We start from the raw sequence: 10,375 nt of genomic DNA on the forward strand, positions 1-10,375 counted from the left end.
CCCTCAGAGCGCCCCTGACCCTGTCCCTGGCCACCCACATTCTGTTCCTCTCTTGCTCCCTCTGGTTCTTGTGACTCGGTCTCGGATCTTGGAAGTTGGACACTATGTCATGAGCTCCAAGAGAGCAGGGACCAGTGGGTGTGGGTCCCTGCCGCCTTCTCAGTGCCGAGCAGGGAGCCGGCGAATGGGTGAGAGTCGGGGATGGGCACACGCTTAACCTCGTGCTGGCCTGCTGGAACCCGATCCGATTTAATTCACTCAGGGAATCCCGTGGGCACTCTGCTAAAGGTTATGAGGTGCATATCTGTACTTGCAAAGTTGTCCCCCAAACCCCAGCAAACTTATTATGGCTACCCAATAAATGCCAACCCATTTTACTAGTCATCATAATATTATGACCTGTGAACTCTTCTTCCAAATCAAGGGCGGAGGTGGGAGTTCTCTCCTCAGCGGGGCTTGCCTATGCCTGGCCTAGCGCGCTAAAACCCCGATGACTGTACCGGAGTGGCGTTAGCATCTCTGGTAACTGGGCCTGACTTTCCCTTAGGCAATGACATCCTTGCTTTTCCTTCTTCCCTTCCTCTTGCTTCTTCTCGATCTCCACCTATTCCACAGGTACCCTGATGTGGAGTCATTGGTGGGCCCAGAGCTCCCCAGGGACGGGGTGATCAATTGATACATAGAAGGGCCCATACTGTTCTTTGCAGCCTGGAGGATGCCAGGTTAGCTGGGCTCTGGCATAAAAGGGCAGGCCACGCCCCTTCCAGAACCCACTCTTCCTCCCCTGGGCTCCCGCAGCCAGCACTTACTATAAGGTCTGCGGGCCTGTCTTCCCCTCTGGGCACCAGCCACAGTCTTAGCTAAGGTTGAGTTCACAGTGCTGCACAGACGGGGTGCCGTGTGCCAAGTTAGTGAAGAATGACCCCCGGAAGAATGACCAGTGAACTGCGAGGTGCCCCCACCTAACCTTGAAGCCCCAGGCCAGTGCTTACCTCGTACCCTAGGAGGATTCCATTCATGTCCTGCTGCACAGGGTCCCAGGTCACGTTCATCTCTGAGGATGAGACCCCCTTGGCCCAGACCTTGGTAGGGGCCACCCTGGGCTCTGGGAACCGATACAGAATGGATTTGGATTCCCAGGGCCTCCTTGTGCCCTACAGAGTAGTTGCCAACTGGGATGGCCCTTGAGTAGGACTTTAGAGGGCCCAAGGTCCAGGATGAAGGCCGCGTGGGGATTCCCAGAGAGCCTCCCTCCTCCTTCCCCAAGCCTGAGGAGGAGACCAGGTAGCAAGGGCTCGAAATGAGGCCAGTGGCTTAGAACCCAGGTGTCCTGTCCACCCCACTATGAAACTGAGAGGAGGTGGGGGGTGGGAGTAGCACTTCCCCACCCTACCCCCCAGGGACACGTATCTGGGGTGGAGCGCGGGGTGGGGTGCAGGGGTCCCCGGCGTGGCCTACCTTCCTCAGCCGAGTACACGAGCGCAGTGAGGCTCTCGGGCCCATTCCCACGGCGGTTGTAGCTGCGGATCTTGACCTCAAAGGGCGTGTAGGGCCGGACGCTGTCATTGCTGTAGACGAAGTACTGGGCGTCGGCGCCGGGCACCTGGGCAGTCTGCCAGCTCGTGCTGCCCTGCCTGCGGAAGGACAGCAGGTAGCCGAAGCCGTCTCCGTTCTGGTACTCCCGTGACATGGGCTGAGGGGCAAGAGCGTGGCATGGGCAAGGGGCCGAGGGTGCATTTCCTGCCCATCCTCCGGCCCCACCCAACCTTCAGCACGAGGGTCGGCCCCAGGATTCGTGCGCCTGTGGCAGTTTTTATCCTGCATGGCTGCTCCTGCAAGTGGCAGCGGGTGTAAGGAGGAGAGGAAGTTTTCTGGTCTGGAGCAAGACCACAGTGGCCCTGTGTGGGTCCTCTCTGAAAGCCACTTCAGCCCAGAGGTAAGTCAGGACAGGGGTGGGGGAGGCAGGACTTGTCCCCCCATCCCCCCGGAGTACAGGAGGTGCATTTCTGCCTCTGTCCCTGCAGCCTACCGTCCAGTTAACGATGAGCTCTCCGGGGGCTCCGCCACCTCCACTGAGTCCTGAGGGTGCCACTGAGGGGGCTGTCAGGGCCAAGGAACACAGACGTGGCTTGTTAATGGACAGTGAGGGAACCAAAGCCCCGAGCCTGAGCCTGTGCTTGTAAAGCATCCTAGAATGGGGACGCCCTGGTTTTGTCCACTAACAGTCCCTCTGGACCTGGTCTCTAGAGTCAGACAGAGCTGCGATCAAATCCCACCTCTGCCACTTACTTGCTGTTTCTCTGAGCAAGTTACTTAACTCTCTGAGCCTGATTCCCTTTCCATAAGGTGAGGATAGTATTTCTCTCAAAGGGCTGTAAAGAGAATAAAATTAAGACGGTGGCCAGTATCTGTGTGTGTTTCCATGAATGATTCTCGTCCCTTCTGTCGGCTTAAACTAAATAATAGAGACCAGTTCCAGTTTGCCTTTTGCTTTAAATTAAGGGGAATAAATAATCCTGAATTGCAGTCAATGCAAAAAACTTTTCTTTTGGATTGCAGGGTTTTATTTTTTTCTTTTTGCAGCAGGTTTAATTTCCCAATTGTCTCTAATATTAAACAAGGCCAACATTAAAACAATAATGTATTTTATCGGCTCACAAAGCTTGGCAGGGGGTAACCTGGCTGAGGGTCAGAATATTTCTGCAGATGATCCAGCAATTGGAGACATATCCCTTGGTTTGATGACTATAGCTTAAGGCCTTGTAATTTGCAAGGAGCACTTAAAACACGTTGCCCATCTGGTCCTGTGAGGTGGGCGTTATTGTCACCTTTTCAGGGTGGAAAGACAAAGGCCTAGAACAGTTAAGTGACTTGTCTAAAGGTCACAGAGCTAATAAGTAGCACAGCTAGAATTTGAACTCAGTTCTTCTGATTTCAGAGCCCATCGTCTTTCCTCTGCGTCTAGCTGTCTTTGTGTTTACCAGCTGGGGTACTAGAATGAAAGAGACCAGTCCCCGCCCAACATCTGACTGCAAGAAGCCCAGTCAAAGAAAGTGCTCCTGGAGTCCCTTACTCAGGAGAGATACTAGTTAAAAATGATGGATGATTCCAGAAAGAGCCCAGAGAGTCAGGCTGGGGCATAGAGGGAACTATGTAGAAGAGACACAAGCAGGCGACTCTCACTGCACCCCCAGTGGGGCGGGCCTGGGTGGGCAGGAGAAGGGGAGGCAGGGTCCTGATCCACGCTGCCTGGTCGATCCCCCAGGGCTCTGTGGAGGAGCCTGTTCCATGACGTGACCACTGTCTGTCCCACCAGCTGGACCCGGGCCAGAACGGAGACTTCTTTCCAACCCCGCCCAAGAGACTGTCTGATCATAAGTGATGTTCACTCTGACATAAATCAGCACCCCTTTGCCTCCTGCTACTTGCGGCTTCCTGGAACAGGCTGTTGTCCTCACCTGGTCGAGCATGTAATTTCCTATACCTGGTAGTATTCAGGTACTAGTTAGCACCTGTGCCTGTTTTCCCCTTTTACTGTATATAATTCTTTGGTGCCTGTCAAGTGGCACAGACACTATCCACTTTACCTTGTAGCCGCCCAAGATGTGCCTCCAACTTAAATTTCTCTTAATGAACTTCGTTAGTTTCCAGACTGGCGTGGCCTGCCTCTTTCTTGGGTCTTTCCCTGCCCTCCACTCACAGAGGTAGATTTTCAGTCTAGGGACCTTCCCCCTGGGTCTGTGTATACTAATAGGCTCTCATGCTGGGCTCAGTGGGCGGCAGGAGCCTTTCAACAGATGCTGTCGGGGCCTGTTCTAGGTCTCTTCCTCACTCATTCCAACATCCATGTGCCTTTCAGGAGGGCTGTGGGCAGATGATCCATTCCTCCCGTTCCCAAAGAAACCATCTAGAGGACTTGGAGACACTGGCCGTTTCTCTAGTCCCCTGCACAATGTACACACACATGCACGTGCACGTGCACGCACGTGCACACACACACGCGCACACACACACTGACATACTCGCATACTCTCATGTTTCTCTAGTCCCCTGCACAATGTACACACACACGCGCGCACACACACACTGACATACTCGCATACTCTCACATACCTTCCTCGTTAACTGATATCTACATCTCATGTACTTCCAGGGAGGACATCCGACCACCACCCCATGGGCCTGGGTTCAAGTCCAGACTCTGCCAGTGTGACACTTCCTTTCTTCAAACTCTAGCTTTTCCATTTTTTTAAAAAAAATTTTGTTTCGAGATAGTGTAGATTCATAGAGACTTGTTAAGGTTGGCCCATGTTTTAAATGAGGAGTCTGGACTGGATGATTCTTCCAGACGCGACAGGCTGTGGCCCAGGGCACAATGTAGCATGCAGTGCTACGGCCCAGCCCCAACCTGTGTTCCTTTGTCCTCTATTTTTTTAGAGTCTGAACCTGGTGAGCAGGGTTGGAACCCTGTATAATTGCTGTTTGCTTGGGGTTCCCCAATGTCACTTCTCTTTGGGACACCCAGGACTCTGACCTGCTTCTTTAGTCCGGATTTTGCTGGAGGGCCCACTGGGCTCCCCAGTGCCCAGGATGTTGCTGGCTATGACCCGGAACTCATAGTCCGTCCAGGGCGTGAGGCCCAGCACCTGGGCAGTCTCCGCGTTGCCCTCGATGTTGGCAGGATCTGCAAGGCACCAGGGAATCAGCGTTCCGGCATTAGTTTATTGGTCTGGATGGACAGGGCAGGGACTGGGCCCGTACCCAGCTCTCCTGTTAGTGCCTGACACATACTAAGCGCTCAATATCTTTCAGAAATGACCAGAAAACTAGGAGACTTCCCCGCCCTGGAGTCTGCTGATGTTTTACGCACTCCGCAGCCCCTGGAATCCCGTCCTGCCAATGCTTCAAATGTGCAGACAGAGCGCCTCCTCCCGCAACTCTCTCCCCACTCTCCTGCTGTCCATGTGACACCATCTCCCCACTGGCCTGGGCGCTCCCTGCAGGCGGATGGCCCAAGCTTGTTCCTCTCTGAAGCTCCAGGCTCAGGTCCAGCCCTCTGAGCCACCTCTGGCACACAGCCAGGCCTTCTCAGTAGCGACCTGGGGTTGGGGGGCAGAGGGGCTCCCACTTACTGGTCCGTACTTGCTTCCACTTCCCTGAGGATGGAGTGCGAGCTTGCAGGGTGTACTTGGCAATGGGGCTGTGGTTGTCGAAGCCACGGCTCCAGCTGAGCTGGACGGTGGTGTCACCGATGTCCCTCACCACCACTCCTCCTGGGGGACCCGGTGGACCTGCACCAAGAGGTCAGAGCACTGTGGGTCAGAATTGGGCAGCGTCAAATTGGAGCCAACCTCCTCCAGGCTGGTTTGGGCTGGTGCAGTACCAATATGGGCAGCAGAGGGCGCCACAAACACACACCCCAGTGGGAGGGCGAGGAATCGGGCAGTGGGTGAGGAATGGGGCCGGGGGAGTGGGAGGGATGTGTCCGAGGCTGGAGGGGTCATAGAGGCCCTCGCGTAGGGATACATTTCCCAGCACTAGGCTCTGAAAATCTGGCCTCAGCAAAGTTCTTGGGATGTATTTAGGAATGGAGTTTTTAAATTTTGGCTTTGGGGGAAGAATACTCTGTTCATTCAGGACCTGACAAGAACCGCGGGGGTAAGTTCTGCTCAATGGACTTCCGTCAGAGGCCCTTCCCCACAGCTTTCAGGGAGAGGAGGGGAGTTAGGGAGCGAAGGTCATAATAGCCCAGCTGGCCTTTGAGGGAGTTGGGGCGGGAGTGGGGCGGGAAACCCCATCACCTCGGACCAGGACTGTGGCCTCCTTGGACGCACTGTCTACCACCGTCTGGGCCATGCATGTGTACTTTCCGCCGTGGCGCAGCTGGGCGTTCAGGATGGTCAGATCCCCAACCGTCTCCTTCTGCACACGGGGAACAGGAAGGGGACAGGTCAGGGGGCACAGCCCTGCCTAGCGTCCCCTGCTCCATTTCATCCAGGGTTCCTGCTGCATCTTGGTATTCCTATCTGTTCAATGGGAGGAATCAGCTATTATTCCTCACTTGGTAGCACTGGGGACTAAACAGTTTGTTACACAAGGCAGTCAATGGCGGTCCAAGTTAGTGATGTCACTTGCATTGGGGGGGGCGGGCAGGATAACTAGAACAGTAGTTGAGAGTGAACCTTGCTGGGTGCTTGAAATTCCAGGTTTGTCCCTAACCTCTCCTAAATGCAGACGTTGGGTAGAATCCAAGGATCTGCCCGTCTGAGGGAGGGTGGTTATGAATGGAAGGATGAGCTCGCCATGGTTGGCATTCTTGAGAGAATGGGGAAAAGCTGTGGGGTGGTAGTGGTTAAGGACATTTTGGGTCTCCTGTCTGTCTAGAAGGAGGGAGAAGCCCGGGCCTTGGCCTCAGGCCTCACCACACTGGCTCTCCGGTAGTGGCCCCCGGGCTTCTCAGAGTCGATAGGGAAGTCATCCAGGGTCCAGATGAAGGTGAGGTCCATGGTGGGGTCGTGGGAGGCATGGCACTGCAGGGTTAGGTTGTCTCCCAAGTTGATGTCAGCACTTGAGGGGGCCAGAGTGATCTTGGTTGCATCTGCCAAGAAAAAAAAAAGGCCCCTAGGTGGATGGGGTGTGAGGATTTGTCCTAAGCCCCAGGAATGAGAAGAGGCAGCATAGCCAACAGTATCCTGACCTCCCAGCAGCCCCATGGGTGTGTGGGAGGGAGGCAGGACTAGATTCTGGAAGGTGGCGAGAGGCTTGTCCTTAGTGAAACCATATGCCGGGGTAGCCTCAAAACCAAACTAGGAGGAATGTGGGGACACAAGGGCAGGGTGGCGAAGGAGACGGTTCCCTTTGGTGGCTGAGCCCACCCACCTCAGCCAAAACATAGCCCTTACCTCGCACAGACAGGATGCCGGTGCTATTGGCTTTGCCCATGAAATTCTCAGCAAAGCAGGTATATTTCCCTTCATCTGACCGACTGATGTTTCTTATGATCAAGGTGCCATCCGGAGTTACAGTCACTCTGCAGCAAGGACAGGCCAACCCAGGCACACACTGTAGTCCTGGCAGGGGCGGGGGGGGGGACTCACCTCCGAGGAGAATGAGAGGGGGCAGGAATTGCCTGGGGAAGGGCGCAAGTTGTACCTGCTGCTGTTGACCAGAATCTCAGTGCCTTTGCTCCAGAGCACCACGGCCTTTGGCGCTGACCGCGGCTGACAGGGGATAATGACCTCTCCCCCCCGCGCCGCAGGGATCAGGCGCCTTACGGGGTTCAGCCTGAAGTCGGGGGCCAGTGCTGGAAGGAAAAGGGAGTGCTCCACAGTCACTCAGGGAGTCGTAACAGTACCTGTTGCCTTTGATTAAGATGTCACCTGGCCTTGTGCTAAGTTACTTTACTTACCCTCGTGGTCAATCCATGAGTGACTCTTAGTACCACTTCCAAAATACACCCAGAACCCAGCCCCTTCTCCTCACCCCACTGCCACCAGGCTCCTCCAGGCCACCGAATGTCCTGCTGGACAGCTGAAGCTCCCGAATTGGTCTCCCTGTTTCTGCACTTGCTTTCTACAATCTCTTCTCCACCCAGCAGCCGGGAATATCTTTTTAAAAATGTGAGTCAGGCACCGAAAATGAAGTCCCCCTCCTCCCAGGGATTCACAGCTAAGTCCACTCTTCCCCAGTCCTGTCTCGCTTCACTCTCTCCCTCAATGTGCTCCAATCGCCTGGGCCATTTTTGACCTTTGAAGGTGCCACATTTTCTCTCGTCTCAGGACCTTTGCCCTGGTTGCACATTTTGCTTCCCCCCAATCTTCACGTGGCTGGCTCCTTTGCAACACTCAGGTGACACCTCCAGAGAGATTTCCTCAGAGAGATCTTCCCTGGCCATTCTGTCTCACTGGCCCGCTTCTCCTCTACCTCTACTGGATTTTCTTTATACTGTATTTTTTATGGCTGTCTGAAATTGTCTTATTTAATTATTCAATTTTGTGTTTATTAGTCCCTCTCCACTGGACTGTAAGACACGTGAAGGCAGAGAACTTATCTCAGGAGGTACTGAATAAACATTGGTTGAATGAATGAATAAGTCTTAGTTAAGCCTCACTACAACTTGATGAGGTAGGTATTACTACGTCCATTTCACAGATGAGAAAACCGAGGTTCCACGGGCTCAAGAAAACGAGCAGCCGCTGACACTCACTGTTACGCGCCGGGCAGCCCTTTATGCTTTATCTCTGCCGTCTCGCTGTATCCTCACAACTGCTGTATGAGGGCAAGACTATGGTCCACGTTTTATAAATCAGTAAACTGAGACACAAAGAAATTGATTAACTTGCCAAAGGTCACATAGCCAGAGGGGCCGAGTTAAATACAAATCTAATTGATTTGGTTTCCAATGACTTCGGCTCTTTTTTTTCACTGCAGCAAACATTTAATTTGTCCACGCCAGACATGGAACGAGCCAGAGACCTGTCCTTTGGGAGCTCTCAATCTAGTGTCTCATCTCTTTTCTTAAATCCCTGATTTCTGCTCAGAAGCTGTTGAAAAACCGAGGAAAGTGCCGGGGTGTGTTTCGTGTTTAGAAATGCTGCGACTCAGTCCCTGGGGCCCTGCCTGTGCCTCCCCGGCGATGTCCCCAGCCTCCCTGGGCCCTTTACCTTGTACGGCCAGCTCAGCACTGGCGTAGATGGTGCCATGCTTGTTCTCTGCCACACACTGGTACATGCCCGAGTCCTCCAGGCTCAGCTTGGAGAACCGCAGGTCCCCGGCCAGCACCTCCACCCGGTTCTGTGCAGAAGAGCCCGGCCCAGAGCGGGGCAGGGGCATCAGGGCCACCAGAGGCCCAGGGTGCAGGGGCCAGCGGGAATGGGTGCAGTGGGGACTGTAGCTAGGCTGCCACTCCCGTGGGGAGGGAGTTCATAGGCCCAGTCTCATGTCTGGGCCACCTGGAATTCTAGGACTCAGGGATTTCCCAGGCCTCCCTGGACATCAGCACACTGAAGCCAAAGGGATGAAGTGATCACTCAGGACACAGTGTTTTTGTATCTGAGTTGTGTCTGGACCCTCCAGTCAAGTGTCTATCCAGTTGACCAGCCTGTGGCCATGTAGCTCTGGGATGGAAAGAAGCACCCAGAACCCCCCTGTGGCACTGTAATTGGCCCAGAGGGGCTGCCAGGGATGCAGGGAGGGATGGTGGGGTGGGGGGAGCTAGAGAAACAGGTGAGCAGAGGATAGTGTGTGGGAGGAAGCCCCAGGTCTCCTACCTGGGAGGCCAGAGGCTCCCCGTTCCGCAGCCAGCGCACTGTGGGCCGGGGCTTGCCAGCAGCTGCGCAGCCCCAACGCAGGCTGGAACCGATGTCGGCTTCCATGTCCGAGATCACCTTGAGCCACTCGGGTTGGGCTGTGGGGAGCAAGGGAGAGCGACTGGAGATGAGCAGTCTCCAGCTCATTAAATGGGCCCTGAATTGCAGGCCTGCAGTTCCTGTGATGGACAGCAGAGAGCGCCATGAGCATTCTGGGACGGCGCGTGGCAAGAAGTGGGCTCGAGAAAGTTGGCAGTTTGAGCCTGTGCCAGAGGCTGTTTTAACAACTTTTCTCCCATGTGTTTTCTGCAACCCCGACTGAAGCTCTGAGGTGGCCGCAGCGCTAGTCTCTTCTGTTCCCACATCCAGTGCAATCCTCCAACCAGGAAGCCTTAAAGCGAGGGGTTTCCCAGTCTTCCCTCTGACTTCTGGGTGCACTTTCTCAGGGACAGGGGTGAGTGAAGGCGGAGGGTGTCTCAGGCTCATACCCTGCACGATGATGCGGCCCTGGACGCTGTCTCGGCCCTTGGAGTTCTCCGCCTCACACTCATAGGTACCTTCATCCTCGAAGCTGACTCTGGGGATCTGCAGAGTGGGCTCGGCTGTGGCCCACTGCGGGGACAAGGAGCCATCCACTTTGCGCCACTTGATTCTGGGAACAGGGCTGGCAGGGGAGACAAAACCAGAGGGGGGCTAGTCAGACTCCCCTGCGTGGACAGCTCCTTGAACCCAGACTCTCAGGTCTTCCTCCTGAGATGCTAGGCAGGCGGGTGTGGGGAGGAGGGCAGCCGACCGGGGCCTGGGAAGGAACAGAGAAAGAGAGAAGCAAGGAGGGAGGGCGGGGCTTGAAGCTCAGGCAGGGAAGGGGCAAGGGGCGGGGCTCCCCTCTTCCCTCACTCGCCTGCAACAATTGTGACACTAATAAAGTCGATCGTCTTTTGGTTTGTACTCTGAAGCTGAGTGGCTCTCCCCTCTCCCACTCCCACTGGCCACCTGCCTCTTCTGGGCCTGCCCTTTCCAGCAGTGGCCTGCCACCTGGGTCTTAATGGGTCCCCTCCCCGCTCTTC

General features: G+C 55.0%; 1 protein-coding gene across 1 annotated transcript in view; it reads right to left on the reverse strand.

The window, feature by feature from the left end:
- The window catches only part of CNTN2 (contactin 2), a 19,363-nt gene that overhangs the window by 2,109 nt on the left and 6,879 nt on the right, over window positions 1–10,375 (reverse strand). The window contains exons 7-18 of the mRNA XM_006922864.1: window positions 9,797–9,972; window positions 9,270–9,406; window positions 8,664–8,793; window positions 7,153–7,303; window positions 6,903–7,030; window positions 6,423–6,598; window positions 5,802–5,922; window positions 5,133–5,291; window positions 4,535–4,684; window positions 2,030–2,100; window positions 1,459–1,693; window positions 993–1,105 (exon numbers count right to left, since the gene is read on the reverse strand). Of these exons, the coding sequence (XP_006922926.1) occupies window positions 993–1,105; window positions 1,459–1,693; window positions 2,030–2,100; window positions 4,535–4,684; window positions 5,133–5,291; window positions 5,802–5,922; window positions 6,423–6,598; window positions 6,903–7,030; window positions 7,153–7,303; window positions 8,664–8,793; window positions 9,270–9,406; window positions 9,797–9,972 (1,747 nt within the window). The remainder of the gene's footprint in view (window positions 1–992; window positions 1,106–1,458; window positions 1,694–2,029; window positions 2,101–4,534; window positions 4,685–5,132; window positions 5,292–5,801; window positions 5,923–6,422; window positions 6,599–6,902; window positions 7,031–7,152; window positions 7,304–8,663; window positions 8,794–9,269; window positions 9,407–9,796; window positions 9,973–10,375) is intronic.

This window comes from Pteropus alecto, unplaced genomic scaffold (genome assembly GCF_000325575.1).
Source record: "Pteropus alecto unplaced genomic scaffold, ASM32557v1 scaffold359, whole genome shotgun sequence".
NCBI lineage: Eukaryota > Metazoa > Chordata > Mammalia > Chiroptera > Pteropodidae > Pteropus > Pteropus alecto.